The sequence below is a fragment of the Salmo trutta genome, chromosome 18 (genome assembly GCF_901001165.1).
Source record: "Salmo trutta chromosome 18, fSalTru1.1, whole genome shotgun sequence".
Classification (NCBI taxonomy): domain Eukaryota; kingdom Metazoa; phylum Chordata; class Actinopteri; order Salmoniformes; family Salmonidae; genus Salmo; species Salmo trutta.
In genome coordinates, this window is record NC_042974.1 from 34,521,639 (window position 1) to 34,543,931 (window position 22,293).

The 22,293-nt window shown below is 41.5% G+C and overlaps 1 protein-coding gene across 2 annotated transcripts in view; it reads left to right on the plus strand.

Moving 5' to 3' along the window:
- LOC115153222 (SH3 and PX domain-containing protein 2A) overlaps window positions 1–22,293 on the plus strand; it is a 107,409-nt gene that overhangs the window by 18,911 nt on the left and 66,205 nt on the right. The window contains exons 3-5 of one of the 2 annotated variants that reach the window (XM_029698433.1): window positions 12,280–12,355; window positions 13,198–13,274; window positions 14,911–15,002. In XM_029698433.1, coding sequence (XP_029554293.1) covers window positions 12,280–12,355; window positions 13,198–13,274; window positions 14,911–15,002 — 245 coding nt within the window. Of the gene's footprint in view, window positions 1–12,279; window positions 12,356–13,197; window positions 13,275–13,294; window positions 13,419–14,910; window positions 15,003–22,293 lie in introns of those variants that run through there. The other variant, XM_029698435.1, reaches the window with a different exon arrangement.

Sequence of the window (22,293 nt, forward strand, 5' to 3'; positions counted from 1 at the left end):
GGGTTTCCCCCTCGCAGCACAAGGGATGTTCCCTCCAACAAGGGAACGGGTTTACTTGGTGACGTCTCACGTTCAACCCTTAACCTCTCCCCGTTACCCAACGCGAGAGGTAGAGAGATAATAACTTCGCTTCGGTCAAACGAATATATCTACTCTAATTTCCGTAATGGCTGGCTCATATGTCCTCTGCTCTAGGAATTACTTATGACCGAGTCAGATCACTCCTGAAAGCGATCGACAGAAATAACACTACGTTAGGCCCAACTAGTATTATTTCTCAGAATGCCTGCATCGGCTGGTACATATGCCCTAGCTCGTAGCATTCAGTAGACCCCCTTCACACTGGCTTTGGTCAGATATACAACAGGGGTCGTTCTCTACCGACCAGTATCTGGGTCAAATGGAACGACACACACACACTTCTCTCCCGCACTAGTCCTGCCTATAGCTATTAATGGAATGTATATATATTGCTACACAATTGATATGGAATAACACAACAGTGCGGCCTAGTCCTATCTTAGATTCCTCACAGGGGGCGCCATATGTCGTGACGTTGTATTAGTTAATGTGACGACTGTTGCTCATCGAATGATTAACGGTTTATAATTACGTGATTAAATGAATTAAGCAATGAATCAAGCAATTATTAACTCATTAACCTGGGGCACCATGGGAACATTGTTTTGATTGAGTTTCTATTTCCCAAATTAACTCAAAGGATATCAGAATATCGATTACAACAGTCGCTAAATTAATCAGTTTCCTCTACAGTCTCATTATCTGAAGGTCGTATAATCCGGGAATCTGCACGGACCCGGGCTTTACCACTGAATTTACCACACCAATCTTAGTTGATTATTTATTTACTAGCAAGCAAAAATGATGATAAAAATGCACATACACAAAACACAGTCTAGCTATTGATTAGGACTTAGTACAACGGGCCAACACACTCTGGCGCTTGTTACCCAAAATGGGGATTTTAAAGAGAGAGAAAGAAAGGAAGTACACGAGAGAAATATACATTTGGGTTCATTTGTCAGCCATGCTTATTTAAAATTAGCCTTGCCCCGAACTGCCGCTCTTATGGGTCAGAATATAATGATGTAATTACGTGTTGTAGTTCTCAGGTGGGACGCTCCGCGTGGGTCGTTTAGGCTTCTAAATGCCGCAGTTCTCCGGCGCAACTCTCTGGTTGTCCTCACGATGTCAGTGTCCTTCTTGGCTAAGTGGTCTGATCCTCACCCTTGATCTGAAAGGGGTCTTCTGAGGACAGACAGCTCTGTAGCTCAGAGCTCACAGCTTCGGCTCGAATGGTGTCGATACCACGATTCAATCGAGAGTGGAGGCTGGGTGGTTCGGCTTGAATTCACCCGCTTAGACACAGCTACTCGTCCGTAGCTCGTGTAGAAAAATATTTCTTTGTCTTCAACCTTGTGTTTCGTTTTGGGGTTCGTCGACTTTGTTAGACCTTCGCTGCAGCTTGGGGTCAATAGTCTCCAATGTTAATTCTCCACTCTCCTGTCTTATACCCTCGGGTCAGAAGTGGGCGTAACAGCCTTTAGGGCGATTCTCTGGGCGGACCAAGTACAGGGGGCAAGGCTTAGATTTGGCTAAAAATCTGATTTTAGACACTAACTTCACATTTCATCTTTATCAAAACATTCTGTTTGATTTGGATATTTTCCAAACAGCGTACAATGTATAAACATCAGGCATATACTGGGAAAACTCTTAAAGGTACAATGTTTTCATAATAACGTCATCTCTTAACCTTTAAAAACCAATACAAAAGTTACATACATTTTAATATTCCACTTTTCGTCATAACCACCATTGTGGCTGACGGAAACCATTGTTCCAAAGTTCCTTTATTGCATGTTTAAGGTTCTGAGGCCAGTTCTCCATTGTTAGGACAAAGGAATTTCTCTGTATTCTGGGCATGAGGTGTCATAAAACCCCCACATCTTCAGACCCCTAGATCTCTCCTCCTCTGTTGGGGGTTTGGGAGATAATCTGTAGGGTGGTGGTCTCCTGTATCCTGACCTGATCAGGACAGTCATGACAGCTCCATAACAAGTTTCTTCACTTTTTAAAACTTCTATCCAGAATCCCAAGAGCTTTGAGGTCATTTTGAGTGTGAAAGTAGCCTACTAATCATGAAACCTTGATAAAAGTTCAGTACAGGCTCACATCTGAGTTAAGCAACGGAAGGCAGGATTAGGGCTGTTGTGGTGGCTGTTAGGGCTGTTGTGGTTACCACCACACCGGCGGTCACGAGTCATGAACGCAGTCAAATTCCGTTTAGTAACGGTAATTAGGCTTCTCGGTAATTAGGCTTCTCCAATTTCGTTTAGTAACGGTAATTAGGCTTCTCCAAGTTCTGATGTTGCTGATGGTCATTAGTAGCCTACCAAACTTGCTAACTGCTGGTACTCAGTACTCTATTGTCCCTCGAATCACTCTGACATCAATGCAAATGTATTTCGAAAATCTAATCAAACACTTCATGATAGCCCATGAGCTCATTTCTCGCAACATTTCAATAGGCTTTGCAAATGCACAAGAAAACAAAGTGACGGCCTCTACTAAAAAGATGATAATAAGCTTTCCCTCATTGTACAAGAACAATATCAATAACTATATCAGTGATTGACGAGGTAGATATATGCATACAATCAAGGGTAAAGTGGCTGAGCAGCAGGATAAAAAAAAATTATGTTGCAGCAACGTATTAGGAGAGAGTCAACTTGAGTAGAGGCACTGCAGATAGTGCTGATGACTGGTCCGTCCGAACCACGCATTAACAAAGGAACCTATATTCGGAGAGCCTGTTTCTGTCCTGCCCTTGACTTTGGTGCAGGGCATGTGATGTCCATAGCCTCTTCGTCGCAAAACTCCCTGATCTTCTTAAAAATATGCATTTGTCTAGCTGTGTCCAGTCCAGGTGGTGCTTGTACAGGCAGACCATCTATGGGAGGAAGGATGTCAGCGTTGTGCAGCAGCTGAAACCTGGTCTTGACAGTCCGAACACTCCTTGGCAACAACACCAGTCTGCAGAGCATCGAAACTGTAAAACAGGGAATAACAACAAAAAATCAGAAGACATTACAACCCTGCACAACATCAATTCACCTCCCGAGTTTTGATCAGACAAATAACCTCATGTAATGCAATGAAAATAATTCTTCACCTGAAGTGCTGGTACTGCTTGATCTGTGGTAGCGGCCTGAAGTACGGAGTCAGGTGTTGTTGCCAGCCATAGCTTTCCACCAGCACCGTAGCATCCTCCAGTCCAACCAGCTGTGGGATGTTGACCCCCATTCACGGTGCTGCCCTTCACAACACCAGCAATCTCAGACAAAGTATTCACTCTCGTCTTTCTGAAGCGCTGCATGATGAGGCCGAAGCACCAGTCGGGTGCAAACTTGGTGTGGCCTGTGATCAGGGAGTGAAGGTCCAGATTTTGGTGGAGCTTGTGCATAGTCCTCCTGGCACAATACCAGAGCACAAACTTGTCCATGTTTTGGCCACTGCAGTTATCACAATTTAGGTCCACACGTGTTTCCCCAACTCCGTAGTTGGTGAAGAAATGGTGCATGTAGTTGATGACTCTGCTGCTGCCTATGCTTGCTTAGGCCAGCTCTCTTTTTGATGGGAGGTACTAGACCATTCTCCTTGTATGACTGGCAGAGGAGAGTCAGGCGTGTTCTACTGGTGCTGAAAGACAAATTACAGATACAAATATTTTAGCATTATTATACAATAGATGCAAAATGGCATTCTGAGATAACAACACTACACACACTTCACACATGTAATCTTAGATAGCTAGCCAGCCATCTAACGTCAGCTGGCTAGCTAACAGCAAACTTTAACTAGCAATACAAACCGATTGTCATAGCTATCTTATGTTAACCAAATAGGTTCAATATTAGCTAGCTAACATTAGGCTATAACTAGCAATGCGAAAAGGCATTCTGAGAAAACATCACTAACATTGCACAATTCATAAACTTAAATGTAACAGCAATCTTTAACTTGGTATTTTGTTTAGACATGTCACGTTAACGTTATCTAGCTAAAAAAGGAAATATAATCCCAATCCATAGATTAGCATTACTAGCAATACTAACCGATTGTCATAGCTAAAGTTGTCAATGTTAACATTAGCTAGCAAGCCATCAAACTCCCACTGGCTAGCTAACAGCAAGCCTTAACTTGCATGAAAACAACTTTCTGACAAAATTAGAAATGTATAATATCTGAAACTGTAGCTAGATTCTTACCCGCATATTTGGATGAAAGCTTCACGGCAGTCTGCAACCCCTTTCATTAAATAAGACGTTCTTCATCGTTTCCGTTTAGTTTGCACAGCTTGTTTGGCCCGTTGTGTTCTACTGATTTCAAAACTCGGCCAATTTCTTCCGTGACAACAACACTGTTGATTGCCGTTTTTTCCCCATCACCGTCATCAGAAGACTCTACAATGTCTTAAAATGTTTTTACCTAAATCAGGGATTTCCTCATCGTCTGATTCATTTTCAGAGTCAAAGAGAGTCAGCATGGCATGATCGTCCTCCAGAAAGTAGTCCATCACAACTTTTTCCCACTGACCTTTGTAGATATCGCCTGATATATTCAGGACAGCAATGTTATTGTGCGCAGTAGCAACATATTTGCAGTTCTCCATGGCTAACATTATGTCTTTAGAAACAACTGCAGTAGAAAGGATAATCTACGCATAACGAGCAGCTCATCTTATAGACACAAGATGCTACACCGCAGAACAATCTGAAACGCATCTCTCGGCATGTCCAGCCTATTCATTATCTCAGCCAATCATGCTAGGGTTGCAAAGGGTCAGAAGGTTTCCGGTAAATTTTCTGAATTTGTACGGAAATTTTCCATGGTAATTTGGGGAATTTTGCTTAAATTCATTAAAAAAATATATCTTATAACAGTGAACCTTTTTTGTGGGATACACATAAGGCAATTCTAGGTCTTGTGGCATGTTTTGGTTAAACTATCCCCAATTCAGTGGAATTGCAACCCTCTGCATGCACAGTGCATTCTTCCATCACATGTACAGCTGATTCTCAAGATCTTGCACACTAATGAGATGCTATTGAGCCCACACTACTACACTGTCTAAGTTTTGATTACAATACTGGGTGGGGTGAATATATTTTATATGACATACATGCTTTTTTGTTAACTAGTAAATAGTAGCCTACAGCAAATTGTGTTTAAATCATTTCTAACTTGTTAACAATTTCTGCTAGTTAGATTTTGCTACCATGTGGGTTTTAGCTTGCTTGAGCCTGCTAACTGAGGAGTGTTAATTCACCTGTTTCCATACATGTTTCATTTTAAAACGTTTATCTTACAAAGGAGTTGTTTAATCTAACTGCTTAACTAAACTCAGCAAAAAAAGAAACGTCCCTTTTTCAGGATCCCGTCTTTCAAATTCGTAAAAATCCAAATAACTTCACAGATCTTCATTGTAAAGGGTTTAAACATTGAACCATAAACAATTAATGAACATGCACATGTGGAATGGTCGTTAAGACACTAATAGCTTACAGATGGTAAGACACCAAAGAGGCCTTTCTACTGACTCTGAAAAACACCAAAAGAACAATGGCCAGGGTCCCTGCTCATCTGGGTGAATGTGCCTTAGGCATGCTGCCAGGAGGGATGAGAACTGCAGATGTGGCCAGGGCAATAAATTGCAATGTCCGTACTGTGATACGCTTAAGACAGCGCTACAGGGAGACAGGACGGACAGCTGATCAACCTAGCAGTGGAAGACCACATGTAACACCTACACAGGATTGGTACATCCGAACATCACACCTGCGGGACAGGTACAGGATGGCAACAACTGCCTGAGTTACACCAGGAACACACAATCCCTCCATCAGTGCTCAGACTGTCTGCAATAGGCTGGACTCAGGGCTTGTAGGCCTGTTGTAAGTCAGGTCATCACCAGACATCACCGGCAACAACGTCGCCTATTGGCCAAAACCTGCCGTGGATGGACCAGACAGGTCTGGCACAAAGTGCTCTTCACTGACGAGTCGCGGTTTTGTCTCACCAGGGGTGATGGTCGGATTCGCGTTTATCGTCGAAGGAATGAGCGTTACACCGAGGCATGTACTCTGGAGCGGGATCGATTTGGAGGTGGAGGGCCCATCATGGTCTGGGGCGGTGTGTCAAAGCATCGTTGGACTGAGCTTGTTGTCATTGCAGGCAATCTCAACGCTGTGCGTTACAGGGAAGACATCCTCCTCCCTCATGTGGTACCCTTCCTGCAGGCTCATCCTGACATGACCCTCCAGCATGACAATGCCACCAGACATACTGCTCGTTCTGTGCGTGATTTCCTGCAAGACAGGAATGTCAGTGTTCTGCCATGGCCAGCGAAGAGCCCAGATCTCAATCTTGTTGAGCACGTCTGGGACCTGTTGGATTAGAGGGTGAAGGCTAGCCCCCCCCCCCCCCAGAAATGTCTGGGAACCTGCAGGTGCCTTGGTGCAAGAGTGGGGTAACATCTCACAGCAAGACTTGGCAAATCTGGTGCGGTCCATGAGGAGGAGATGCACTGCAGTACTTAATGCAGTTGGTGGCCACACCAGATACTGACTGTTACTTTTGATTTTGACCCCCCCCCCCTTGTTCAGGGACACATTATTCCATTTCTGTTAGTCACATGTCTGTGGAACTTGTTCAGTTTATGTCTCAGTTGTTGAATCTTGTTATGTTCATACAAATATTTACACATGTTAAGTTTGCTGAAAATGAACGCAGCTGACAGTGAGAGGACATTTCTTTCTTTGCTGAGTTTATTTATCTGTACATGGAATTGTATTATTTTTTTTCTACTCATTTTTTTTCTCATCTTTAAAGGAAAATGCCACGGGCACTATCTGACGTGTGGAGACATTTCACTGCAGCTAATTTAGAAAGAAAAGCTGTGTACATTTCCAAATACTTTGCGAAATCAAATGTGAAGAATGCAACAAAGATGTAGAATCATCTGGCCAAGTACATAAAGTTCCCTCAGCGCTCACAACAAGCAACCTCTGACAGAAGTCCCTCTACTTCTACTTGAGGTGAAAATTATGAATCAGACACCTTGTCGATAGCAACAGCTCATGGTCCTCCTGGAATTAGATTTTTTTTTGATTCAATGGAGGAACGTAGTCTGAGAAATGCTCAAGCTGTGTATGCAACTGGTTCACCTCTGATGCTCACAGGCAATGTGTATTGGAAGGGATTTCTGATTTTTCTTTGCCCAGCATACACCCCTACAACCAGACATGCTTTATCTACTCATTTGCTGGATGCAGAGTTCAACAGAGTTCAAGTGAAGGTCAAGCAAATCATAGAGAAAGCAGACTGTATTGCAGTCATCTCTGATGGGTGGTCGAATGTTTGTGGGCAAGGAATAATTAACTACATCATCTCCACCCCTCAACCAGTATTCTACAAGAGTACAGACACAAGGAACAACAGACACATTGGTCTCTACATTGCAGATGAGATGAAGGCAGTCATCAATGACCTTGGAACACAGAAGGTATTTGCGCTGGTGACAGACAATGCTGCGAACATGAAGGCTGCTTGGTCTAAAGTGGAAGAGTCCTTCCCTCACATCACACCCACTGGCTGTTCTGCTCATGCATTGATTTTGCTCCTCAAGGACATCATAGCACTGAAAACAATGGATATACTCTACAAGAGAGCCAAGGAAATGGTTAGGTATGTGAAGGAGCAGCGTAGATGTTAGACTCTAAGTATGCTGGCAAGAGCATCCTGTCTGGTGCAGAGATTAACAAGGCCTATGGTGTCAACACTACCGTGTCTCGCCACCCTGGCCTGGATGAGGGCAAGGTTCTTGGCAGTCTGGCGAAGTACACTTCCAAGCAAGAGCTTTGGGATGGAGATGCAATATGGCAGTCTTGCCAACATAACTTATCAGCCACCTGGTGAAATGGATGTTGTGGATCTGAGGCTCTTTCCCCTATTGCCTCCATCATCCTGCAAATCCCACCAACATCAGCCATCTCAGAGTGCAACTGGTCCTTGTTTGGGAAGACACACCAAAGCACGCAACAGGCTGACTAATACAAGAGTTGAAAAATTGGTGGCCATCTGGGCAAACAACGAGCCATCCTCAACAAGCCTGACAACGAGCCATCCTCAACAAGGTTGGAAAGTGACAGTGAAGATGAGGCCTTAGTCTGATGTTTAAGAGGTGGACATTGAGGAGGTCCAGGGAGAAGACATGGAAGCCTGAGAGGAAGACAACCAAAGCTTTAGTTTATAGATTATCATTTTACTTCGGCAATGTAATTTACAAAATAGCCTCCAACACTCTACTCAGCTAATTGGATGTAGTCTATCACAGTGCCATCTGTTTTGTCACCAAAGCCCCATATACTACCCACCATTGCGACCTGTACGCTCTCATTGGCTGGCCCTCGCTTCATATTCGTAGCCAAACCCACTGGCTCCACGTCATCTATAAGTCTTTGTTAGGTAAAACCCTGCCTTATCTCAGCTCACTGGTCACCATAGCAGCACCCACCCATAGCACGCGCTCCAGCAGCTATATTTCACTGGTCATCCCCAAAGCCAACTCCTCCTTTGGCTGCCTTTCCTTCCAGTTCTCTGCTACCAATGACTGGAACTAATTGCAAAAATCACTGAAGCTGGAGTCTTATATCTCCCTCACAAGTAGCAAAACTTTTGTAGTTCTCGATGGCTAATGTTTTATCTTTCAAAAATGGTGCGGTAGAAAGGAATGTCAACACATACTGAACAGCTCACATTATAGACAGAAGCGTGCTTAATGGTCGGCCAATCCAAACTCATCTCCCGGCATGTCCAGCCCATACATTATCTCAGCCGATCATGGCTAGTGGGAAGGTTCCTGTATTTTTCCATGGCTGAATCAACTAGTAATTTAACAATTGTATTCGTATTTATGGATAACAAGTTTGTTATTAAGGCACATTGAAGTTCACATTTTCCAGATATATTTTCTTCCAAAAAACGTATTTTGATAAAAATGAAGTTTATGTTCAAATGCTTCTCCTGTGAAGTAGTGATGTGCGGCATAAGCCTAGTCACTTACGTTGGACCCTGATATGGCTATGCATAAGGACAACTCAGTGAATGATATTTTTTCTTCTGAAATAGACTACATTTTCTTAATATCATGTTTCTTTAGACCTGTCTAAAATAAATAATGGATTTATTGTGATGGTGTAGACTATATTAAATTGATTTATTAGACTTTATTAAAATGTTGATGTTCCAAAGGTCTGCATCAGTGGCTTGTAAGCTATGAGTGGAAGCCAGGAGATGCTAAATGTATTTATGTTAATTAACAGTCAATTACCATGAGACCGGCAGTTAATTGCTTGACAATCACTGGCTCACAAAATTTCATGACCGCCACAGCCCTAGCACCCGGATCTGCCCGAAATCAGAAATATCTTCCTTCATTAGTAAATCCATTAGATCCTCTCTGTCTGTCACTCGCTCCCTGCGCGCTGCTCGCTCTGCATGCACTCTGCTCATGGCGGCTCTGGGTCTTCAAGTATCCATAGCATCAGCTCCACTTGAGCTGCTCAATGACGAGACATGAGAGAGCAGTTAGCTGTTAGCTCCTTTTCATCACTCTAAACTCAAAGGAACGTTATTATTTTCTGTGAAGTAATCTCTCTCCCCGCCCTAACCCGATGTATAATGTCGGTCTCTGGTCAGGTAGCAGAGCTCTACCTCAAAGGATAAGAATGAGCGCATTCCCCTTTCCAAGGAGGGGGAAATACAAAGGTCCAAAAGAGATTTAAAGTTTCAGCAACAGCAGTAGAGAAAGAGAAACAAAAAAACTTCAGCTGGAAACTCTCTCATGACCTGATGAAGATCCAATTCTGATCTAAATTTTGCATTTTTTGTGCATCTGATTAAATCACTGTGGGAGCATACCAGTTGCGGACATTGTTTTTTTCTTTAACCCTCTCAAACAACCAAACCAGATATAATGGCTCTGCCCATATTAGCCTGGGACTGTTTATGCACCTGGTTCCTTTGGTCCACTTTGGCCTTGGCCCAGTCCTCTGGCCTAGATACGCATGTGATTTTGGGCTTACTGTTCACAGCATCAGTCCCTCTCCAGAGCATATCTTGAACAAGGCAGGGCAGGCCCACATCTGGAGCTGAGCAGGCTTGTTACTGTAGGACTCCAATGTACATTGGTTAACTTTAGCACACTGCAATGATTTATTAGACTAGGAAACTCGAAAGTCGGTGAGCGGGACGCAAGCAGATACACACTTGACACTTAGGGATGTCCATGTTCGCACACTTACCAATTAATGCGCTCATGTATTCATGCACACGACATGCCAGATGCGGTTATGAACACAGACACAAACAGTACCAGTCAAAAGTTAGGACACACCTGCTCATTCAAGGGTTTTGCTTTATTTTTACTATTTTCCACATTGTAGAATAATAGTGAAGACATCTAAACTATGAAATAATACATATGGAATCATGTAGTAACCAAAAAAGTGTTAAACAAATCAAAATATATTTTATATTTGAGATTATTCAAAGTAGCCATCCTTTGCCTTGATGACAGCTTTGCAAACTCTTGGCATTCTCTCAACCAGCTTCACCTGGAATGCTTTTCCAACCATCTTGAAGGAGTTCCCACATATGCTTAGCATTTGTTGGCTGCTTTTCCTTCACTCTGTGGTCCAACTCATCCCAAACCATCTCAATTGGGTTGAGGTTGGGTGATTGTGGAGGCCAGGTCATCTGATGGAGCACTCCATCACTCCCCTTCTTGGTAAAATAGCACTTACACAACCTGGAGGTTTGTTGGGTCATTGTCCTGTTGAAAAATAAATGATAGTCCCACTAAGCGCAGACCAGATGGGATGGCGTATCGCTGCAGAATTCTGTTGTAGCCATGCTGGTTAAGTGTGCCTTGAATTCTAAATAAATCACAGACAGTGTCACAAGCAAAGCACCATCACACCTCCTCCTCCATGCTTCACGGTGGGAACCACACATGCAGAGATCATCCATTCACCTACTCTGCGTCTCAGAAAGACTAGGCGGTTGGAACCAAAAATCTCAAATTTGGACAGATTTCCACCGTTCTAATGTCCATTGCTCGTGTTTCTTGGCCCAAGCCAAGTCTCTTCTTCTTATTGGTGTCCTTTAGTAGTGGTTTCTTTGCAGCAATCCGACCATGAAGGCCTGATTCACTCAGTCTCCTCTGAACAGTTGATGTTGAGATGTGTCTGTTCACTCTGTGACGCATTTATTTGGGCTTCAATTTCTGAGATTTCTGGTAACTAATGAATTTATCCTCTGCAGCAGACTATTCTACTGTGTAGAAAATAGTAAAATTAAGAAAAACCCTTGAATGAGTAGGTATGTCCAAACTTTTGACTCGTACTGTACGTACACACACACCCAAATACATGTAAGCAAACTTGCAGGCAACCACGCATGTACAGCAGAATGATTGTTTTTGTGATCTTGTCATAAAATATCACTTGATACAGAATGCCCACTGGGCACAGTCAATTCAACGTCTATTCAATTTCATTGAAATGACGTGGGAACAACATTGATTCAACCAGTGTGTATCCATTGGGTGGCCTCTCCTAAATGCACACCTGTTGCCCTAACTCAATTATAATATTGGGTTACTCCATTTTACTCAGTTAAACGACTCAATGATCATGGTTCGAGGACTGTCTCTGAGACTAGGTTTAACATGTCTAGAACTCTTTATGCGATTAGGCTACCTATACTAATAGACACAGATTCAGAGGACTGTTGTGAGTGACATAAGAGATCAAAGTGGGCCTGTGTCTGGTGACTGGTACTTAGTAGCTCTTCAGAGTCTATGTATATACAGCCCACATTTGTAGTAATTTAATTGGGAGGTTGTCTGTAAGAGGTCATGACCACCAAGTGCTTCTCTTTCCAATGATCTCATCTACATTCCTCCACTTTGAGCTCCCTTGGCTTTGTCTGTCACATAACTATGTTATATACTTTATTACCACCAGTAATCGATTTAAATTTGAAATAACATTGACCATACCAAAAAATAAATAACATAGCACGTAGGACTGTATTCATTCAAACTGTTATCGAGTGGTTTGCCACAAGTGTCCATCCTTTAGTTTTAGAAGACAATCGTTAAGATATCCATTGCGTTCTCTTTATTTTCAGATGCAGATCCTGGACAAGTTCCCAGTGGAGGGAGGGCAGAAGGACCCCAAAAAGAGAATAATTCCCTTCTTACCAGGTGAGCATGCTGACAAAAACTGGTTTAATCAACGTTGTTTCCACGTCATTTCAACCCAAAAAAAATGTATGTGATGACGTTTAATCAATGTGAAAAACTGATTCGATTTGCAAAAAGTCATCAACGTAGTGGTCTTTTTTTCTTTCAAATTTGAACCTAAATCCAATGACGTGGTGTTTTTGTTGTTGATTTCACATTGAATTCACGTTAGTAGAAAACTCAAACAAATGTAAATCAAAACTAGATGTTGAACAGCAGCATTTTAGAGGTGGGGGTTTGACACCACATTGAAACAAAATGCAATGAAACGCAAGAACACACAGAAAGGACTTGCTTCTCTATCATTTGGAATAGATATTGGTCTGTTCTAACTTAGCACATTTCTAGTTTTTCCACTGTTCCAGCTGGCTGAATAAGGCTGTGGTGTGCTTGTAGTATGGCAGTAGGAGGCTAATCTGATAACTTCAGCATGCCCCAGAGGAGTGAAGAGTGCCATTGTCATAGAGCTGCACAGCACTCAAACGTCTGGATAGTATTGTTTACACCACCCTGTAAAACCTAGCCAGGGAGTGGGCTCTATGCACTTACTCACTCTAAAATAAACAGTCATGAGAGACAGAAAGACAGACACACTCACACATATTTTACATTTGTCTTTTTCATGAAATCTTGTCTTGAGTACTGCATACTATTTAGAATAGGCCTACTACATAATATGTCAGACTGTTTCTTAAAAAGTCCACTGCCGAATGCCTGGGTCTGGGCTAGTGTCATGCCACCTGGTGGTACTTTTAGAAACAGCACATTCAATGACACCTCAAAGTTCTATATCTCTTTTAAAGGTAAACTCTTATTTCGGCGAAGTCAAGTCAGAGACGTGGCTGTGAAAAGGTTGAAGCATCTTAATGACTACTGCAGAGTAAGAACCAAGTATCTTGTTTTTGTCTTTGCAGTAAATGATGTACTGTTTGCTGCTTTAAAGACCAACTGCTCTTTAACTCTTCCCACCTGTGAACACACACATGAGACACCCACGTCAAACCACACCCTGAAACCAACCCAGGTTTGAATTCAGCATTTCCCAATTAACCAAATCTTGAATTGAGGCCAAATCAGGAAGTGCAGTCACCCTTCAATGAACGGCAAGAAGTCTTTCTATTACTTATAGCCTACTAAGTAGCCACATCTCACACGGTCCAGTCATTTCTTTAATAAATTGTTTCGTTTGAATGTCTTTGGAGCATGTTTTCTCCACCAGCAGCATCCACAGGAAAGTCTAGCTCTATCTGCTCTTACAGTATGTAATTTCCTTATATAGTGGGTTTATATAGAAAACCGGAGAAATAGACGTAAGAGATCGTCTATAGGGGCACGCAGTTCAAACACAGGATGCGTAGAACGGAATGATTCAGCATGTGAGAAGGAGAAATGAACACAGCTGGCCACCTGACCTCATTTGTTTCAGGCTTTTTGGGATCTGGGACACTTGGTGGCTAGCCAAGTGTGGCAGTAATCACGCTTTTTTTATTGTGGAAAAACCGAAACCTGCCGTGTGAGCTGTGAATGCAGAGCCTTGTGACAGAAAATGCTGAGTCTGAAAGAGTAAAGTTCTAAAATGTAATTATCAGATTTAAACCAAATATAAAGACTGAATGTCCCTAATTCAGTATCATATGCATCTATTCATTGTGTATGCAAATAGTTTATTTCTAAAGTACTTTTCAAAGCAGACACAGTTGTAGTCCTGTCAGAGAGGGTTCTGGTAGCTATAGTCCTCCATCTGTTTTCCTCTGTCTTATCCCTGCTCCGGGCTCTGATCCCTGTTCCTTTCCCTTCTCGTCTTCCATACCTCCCCTTCATCCTCTGAGCCGCTGAGTAACAGGGCCTTACTGTAAACCAGGGTTCCCCAACTGGTGGTTTGCGGGCCGAATTTGGCCTGTGGGTGATTTTTATTTTCCTCCAGGTTTTCTGAGCAAAATAAATAAATAACTAAATATATATATATTTTATGAAATGTAATTGTTGGACATAAAAGACTAAAAACACCATAAAAAGTTATTTTAATTTTGGAAATCTGTTCCAAAGTATTCCCATGCATAATAGAGAGATATACACATATGTGATCATATTGAAATGTAAGCAAGGTTTGAAATTATTATATTTTAGTCAAATATTATACCTGTTTGGGCTTCTTGCGGTCAATTTGCAGTCTACAAATAATTTGTAATTATGTTTCGGGCCCCCTGACCATACTCTCAAGAAATAATCGTCCCTCGGTTGAATCTAGTTGATGATCTGGTGTAAACTGTGCTATCCTCATCTGTACTATACACGAACACACACACACACACATTCCTTTTGTGATGTAGTGGAAGGCTTCCACATATGGAGTCAGTCAATTGATGAAATTCAGGGTAAATGTGACCAGATTAGCTGATAGTTATCTTGATGATGTGTTATGAAGTCTTGTCATTGTGAATAATCATTATACTATTTCACAATTATAATATTTTCCATCACTCTCCTTCTCGCACTCCTTCCCTCTCTCCTTCTAGGCTGTGATGAGGCTCCCTAACCAGATCTCGCAGAGTGAGGAGGTGCTGAGGTTCTTTGAAACCAAGGCTGAGGACATCAACCCTCCTAAAGAGTGAGTTTAATTTACCTGGCTATCTCTCCCTACAGTAGTCACTGAATAATAACACATATCTCACATATTGTCAGGTTTTAAAGGGCGTCTATTTCTCACTTTCTTGCTTTTTACCAGGTTCTTCATGTTGTACTTTTCAGTTGTACTTTAAGGTATCAAACACTGCCCCCAAGTACAACAATAAACATGTTTATTTTAGGTTAATATGATAATACAAAGCATATGTTTTATTTGCGCATGTATGTGCATGTGTCAGAGCACTGGCAGCTGGTGCAGACGTCTCTCACCCACACTGACATGTATTGATCTCCAAGTGACCTCATGTCACATAGATGATGGATGGTCAACCAGGCTCTGGGCTTTTATTAATGATGATACATGGGAGGTGACACCTGATCCCAGCGCAGTGCTTATTGTTCAATGGTATTATGAGAGGGTGGTTAAGTTCAGGTCAGACAAGGCATTACTATAATTAATTTATCATCCTCAGATTTATACCAGTAGGGTTTGGTATTTGATGTCAATGGACATTTGATAAGTGGAAACTTACATCTGCATTTAGTAATTTTTTTCTCTGTAGATTTGGCCATGTGTTGTAGGTTATTGTCCTGCTGAAAAGTGAATTCCTCTCCCAGTGTCAAGTGTAAAGCATACTGAAGCAGGTTTTTGTCTTGGATTTTGCCTGTGCTTAGCTCCATCCCATTTCTTTTTATCATTAAAACGTCCCACTCTTTGCCTATGTCAAGCATACCATGATGCAGCCACCACCATGCTTGAAAATAAGGAGACCCTCACTGGGCACAGATGTCAATTCAACGTCTATTCCACATTGGTTCAACATAATTTCATTGATTCAACCAGTGTGTGCCCAGTGGGCAGTTAAACATTGATGTGTTGTGTTGGATTTTCCCCGAAAGTCTATTCCTTTGGTGTGTTTTTAAGCAGTATTACATTAGTGCCTTGTTGCACACAGGATTCATGTTTTGGAATATTTGATTCTGTATATTTGTATTCTTCTTTTCACTATGTCATTTAGGTAAGTCATTATTGTGGAGTCATTTCAATGTTGATCCATCCTCAGTTTTATCCCTTTACAGCCATTCAATTCTGAAGCTGTTTTAAAATCCCCTTCCTTCATGTCCTGCAGCTCAGTTCAGAAGGACGATTGTATCTTTGTTGTGTCTGGGTGTTTTACTATAACATCCACAGGATGATTATTAACTTGACCATGCTTAAAGAAATATTAAATGTCTGATTTGCGAGAGGTACGAAGATTCTTGACTAAATGTAGCGGCTAAATTGTCCAATATAATTGTCCCAATACAATTTCCATTTTAATCCTTTAGCCACAATGGAGAGTGGTGAAATGTTAGTCTTGACGCATACAAATCCAATGTCCAGAGTTTTGATTCAATTAGAAAAATAGTAATACATTTATTTGTCGTTCTTCTGGATACAAAAATGAATTCTGATCATTAAACTAAAGAAACAAACAGCATGGTCTGGTACGGTCAAAAGACTTCATTGAAATTGAAAACTGGATTGTTTTGAAAGATGCGTAACCAAGGAACAAAGGACTCACGCGGTCTCAAGACTACAGCGTAGAAAAGACACACTTTGGTATGTAAAGTAGCCTAACAAGTGCACACACTTTTTGATGGATTAATGGTTACATTTAAGTGTATGGCTACATTCATCATGCATACAAAGTAATGGAAAGTTTTCTATTGGAGTGACTTATTTGGACAATGGATTGAATGCATAGAATCCGATTTCCAATCTCCGCTGCCTAATTCTTTGAATTGTGAATATGAATTATATAGTGGCACTGTTAAAAGGAGCGCAGCGCACCGGAGCGCTTATTAATCCATGTTCATAGTTGCATATTGAAATATAGGCATTATTCTGATAGCCTATTGAGGGAAGATGGTGGAAGAGAATTCTACCACTGCAGATGGTGCTAGTGGAGGCGCCTTTATCATAAAAGGACTTGAAAGGAGAAAGTTTCCCAAATGCGCAAATCCAGAAGGGGTAAACTGGGAAAGCTGACTCACAAATTGGACATAGGGTTACTGATCTGATGACTGACCATAAATATTTAAGTTGTAACTAAGAAATGTTGAATGGATTCAAATAATTTATTGATTCCTATCATCATATGATACCTGAGGATGAAATAAAAAATGATATGTTGAATTGGTATGAACCCAAATGGCAGCATATTAAGACAGTTCTTGTTACTGTGTCCCAATGGATCTCAGGTGCAGCCCCAGCACCAGAGAAACCTGATGAATGCATTGATGAGAAAGATGATCTTAAAACCTGTTGAGGCCACGGGTTAGCAATGAACCCTGAGACGGGATTGCTAGCAAGGCTGGAAATTCAAAACATCAAAAATCTAATAATTTCAATTTCTCAAACAATCAACTATTTTACACCATTTAAAAGATAAACATCTCCTTAATCTAACCACATTGTTCGATTTTCAAAGAGGCTTTACGGCAAAAGCATAAAGTTAGATTATGTTAGGACAGTACATAGCCACAAAAGTACAAACATCCATTTTCAATTCAAGGTCAGGCGTCACCAAAAGCAGAAACCAGCTAAAATTATGCACCAACCTTTGACAATCTCCATCAGATGACACTCCTAGGACATTATGTTATACAATACATGCATTTTTTGTTCCATCAAGTTCATATTTATATCCAAAAACCGCATTTTACAGTAGCGGTGAAATTCTGATTTTTTTCTTCTCTGAAATGCTTCCGGTGAACAACGTTACAATTTTCAAAATTACTATTCGAAAACATTGGTAAATTATAATATTGTCATTCAAATAATTATAGTTTAACATTTCGTAAATGATACTGTCTTGCCAGATTTCAAAATAACTTTACTGGGAAATCACAAGTTGCAATAAACCAGGTGCTGTGCTAAGAACAATAAGCTAGCCTAATTAGCTTAGCATCATCTTGTAACCATGTAATATCAATAATACTATTGTCAATAATCCATTACCTTTGATTATCTTCATCCATTGGCAGTTCCAGGAATTCCAGGTCCACAACAAATGTGGTTTCTTTTGACAAAGTTCATAATTGATGTCCAAATAACTCCAAGTTGTTCCATGTTGTTAGCGCTTCGGTGGCTACTAAAAAGTAGCGCGGGGGGGTGTGTGAAGTCACGGCAAAAAGTTAAAAAAGTTACAAAAATAATCTATTTATGTTTGTTCAAACATGTCAAACGTTGTTTAGCATCAATCTTTAGAGCCATTTTTAACGTGAAACATCAGTCATGTTTCAACCCGACTTCACCTGTGTCTAGAAAAACGTTTTTTAAAAATGTCTCGTGTCTCATGATTGCGCAGGTGCAGGCCATAATGGAAGTGACGACATCCCACGGACGTCAACTTCAATGCATTCTAATTTGCTCCCTGTTAATCATGGAAGCTTCAAACAACTTTATAAAGATCGCTGACATCTAGTGGAATCCGTAGGAGTTGCGAACTGAATCCTTTCTCACTATGGTATCTAATAAACAATGACACTAAATAGTACAGCCACAAAATTCTCATTTTTTTAAATCTATTTTTCTCAGGTTTTTGCCTGCAATATGAGTTTTGTTATACTTACAGACACCATTCAAACTGTTTTAGAAAATTCAGAGTGTTTTCTATCCGAATGTGTTAATAATATGCATATCCTAGCTTCTGAGTTGGTGTAGGAGGCAGTTAAAAATGGGCACGTATTTTTTTCAAAATTCTCAATACTGCCACCGTGGCCCGTAGAGGTTAAACCTACTGACAGTGTGTCCCAATCCTCCAGCCGCAGGTCTAACAGGAGTTCACGCTCAGGTATATCCTCCACATCCTCAGCCTGCATCCGACCAGAGACTGAAAGAGCAGCATTAATAATAAAGGCTGCTGCTCTGAAGTTCAAACACCATTTAGAGGATAAGGAGGAAGAATTAAACCAACAAAAGATGGAACTGAGAAAAAAAGAAGGGAGACTAGAGCTGCAAACTGAAATAGCAAGAAAGAAAAGCCAACTCAACAACAATAGATAGCATGAATGACTGCTTTGAGCGAATGGCAGAGAGATACAGGATCTTAGACCTTGCATTTCACACAGGGCAGAGGGGCACATCTGCCAGACATGTACCAAGTGTGCGTCCCAAAGAAGGACCCCAATTCATTGAGCACATTGACATTCAAACAGCCCAGGCTCACAGTGTTTCAGCTCAATCAGAACAGTCAGGACACAGTGTGATTCAGACAGCAGCTCATGGAGAGCACACTTCTGCACAAGACTCTAACCCAAGTCTGCAGGCCTATACAGTACAAGGCCCATCTGTGCTGACCAACTCACAGAGGGCCACGGGGAGAACAGGCAAGACTTTCCAATTCACAGGACGGTGCTCAGGACATTTCACAGGAAAAAATTGAAAAAATAAAGGAAAAAATAGAAAACCCTCTCATCACCATTCTCCAAACCTCCAGACGAGCTTCAATGCCATACAACTCTCCTTTCGTGGCCTCCAACTGCTCTTAAATGAAAGTAAAACTAAATGCATGCTATTCAACCGATCGCTGCCCGCACCTGCCCGCCCGACTAGCATCACTATTCTGGACAGTTCTGACTTAGATATGTGGACAACTACAAATACCTAGGTGTCTGGTTAGACTGTAAACTCAACTTCCAGACTGATATTAAGCATCTCCAATCCAAAATTAAATCTAGAATCGGCTTCCTATTTCGCAACAAAGCATCCTTCACTCATGCTGCCAAACATACACTCGTAAAACGTACTATTCTACCGATCCTTGACTTCGGCGATGTCATTTATAAAATAGCCTCCAACACTCTACTCAGCAAATTGGATGCAGTCTATCACAGTGCCATCCGTTTTGTCACCAAAGCCCCATATAGTACTACCCACCACTGTGACCTGTATGCTCTCTTGTTGGCTGGCCCTCGCTTCATACTCATCGCCAAACCCACTGGCTCCAGGTCATCTATAAGTCTTTGCTAGGTAAAGCCCCGCCTTATCTCAGCTCACTGGTCACCATAGCAGCACGCGCTCCAGCAGGTATATTTCACTGGTCACCCCCAAAGCCTAGTCCTCCTTTGGCTGCCAAGGACCTTTTCTTCCAGTTCTCTGCTGCCAATGACTGGAACGAATTGCAAAAATCACTGAAGCTGGAGAATCATATCTCCCTTACTAACTTCAAGCATCAGCTGTCAGAGCAGCTCACAGATCACTGCACCTGTACATAGCCCATCTGCAAATAGCCCATCCAACTACCTCATCTCCGTATTGTTATTTATTTTTATTATTTTTGCTCATTTGCACCCCCATATCTCTACTTGCACATTCATCTTCTGCACACCCTATCACTCCAGTGTTTAATTGCTAAATTGTAATTACTTCGCCACTACGGCCTATTTATTGCCTTACCTCCCTAATCTTACCTCATTTGCACACACTGTATATACATTTTTTCCCTATTGTGTTATTGACTGTACGTTTGTTTATTCCATGTGTAACTCTGTGTTGTTGTTTGTGTCGCACTGCTTTGCTTTATCTTGGCCAGGTCGCAGTTGTAAATAAGAACTTGTTCTCAACTGGCCTACCTGGTTAAATAAAGGTGAAATAAAAAAAATATAATCATTTAAAAAAAGACAGAATGAAGTTACTGCTATGTTAGTAAAACAGCAACATCATTCCTTTCTGCCACCCAGAGACATAGAATGTATTTCAATCATACTTTGTAACGCAACAAAATGTGAACAAATTCAAAGGGTGCCCACTGTATTTGTTGTAGTCATATGCTAATTTCTAAGACTGAAAGCATCTGGACAATTGCAATTGCCTTCCCTCCACTGACCTCTATTGGTTTAGTAACCTTACTGCACCACCCAAGCAGTATACAGAAACCAGAAATACAGGAGCGTTACTACCACAAGAGGGAGCCACCTAATATGTTTCTGAACAAGGGTTTTACATTAACACAATACATTGAATGACGCACAGAACATACAATATGTCAGAGTTTGAATAAATGTAGGCCAAAAAGCAGATATGCTGACTTCTGACATTGAGCTAACAAACTCATCTAACCATAGTACTATACTGAAGAAAAATATAAATGCAACATGTAAAGTGTTCGTCCCATGTTTCATGAGCTGAAACAAAAGATCTTCCATACACATAAAAAGCTTATTTCTCTCAAATTTTGCGCACAAATTTGTTTACATCCTTGTTAGTGAGCATTTCTCTTTTGCCAAGATAATCCATCCATCTGACAGGTGTGGCCTATCAAGAAGCCGATGAAACAGCATGATCATTACACAGGTGCGCCTTGTACTGGGGACAATAAAAGGACACTAAAATGTGCGGTTTTGTCACACAACACAATGCCACAGATGTCTCAAGTTGAGGGAGTGTGCAATTGGCATGCTGACTATAGGAATATCCACCAGAGCTATTGCCAGAGAATTGAGTCTTAATTTCTCTACCATAAGCCTCCTCCAATGTTGTTTTAGAGAATTTGGCAGTACATCCAACCAGCCTGACAATCGCAGACCACGTGCAACCACGCCAGCCCAGGACCTTCACATCTGGCTTCTTCACCTGTGGGATCATCTGAGACCAGCCACCCGGACAGCTGATGAAACTGAGGAGTATTTCTGTCTGTAAAAAAGGCCATTTGTGGGGACAAACTCATTCTGATTGGCTGGGCCTGGCTCCCCAGTGAGTAGGCCTGGCTCCCAAGTGGGTGGTTCTATGCCCTCCCAGGCCCACCATGGCTGCTCCCCTGCCCAGTCTTTGGAAATCGATAGACTAGGGCCTAATGAATTTATTCCAATTGACTGATTTCAGTAAAATAGTTGAAATTCTTGCATGTTGAGTGTTTATTTTTGTTCAGTGTATTTACCTTCACTGACATGGATTCAGTAACTCCATTGTCAAGGGCAGAGTTCCCCAATAGGTGGCCCGCGGGTGATTTATTTGCCCCCCACAAGTTTTCTGAGCAAAAATAAATAAATACAATTTATTGTTAGAAATCAGCTCAAATTGATTTCATGTAGGAAATCCGTTCCCAAATATTTCCATGGATAATTAAAGATGCTTTTGTGATCGTACCCCAATTTAAACAAAGTTTGAAATTATTCTATTTGTGTCAAATACTATATCTTTTTGTGATTCTTGCGGTCAATTTGAGGAGTACAAATGATTTATAACTATCTTCCGACCATTCGCTCAAGGAAAAATAGGCCCACGGCTG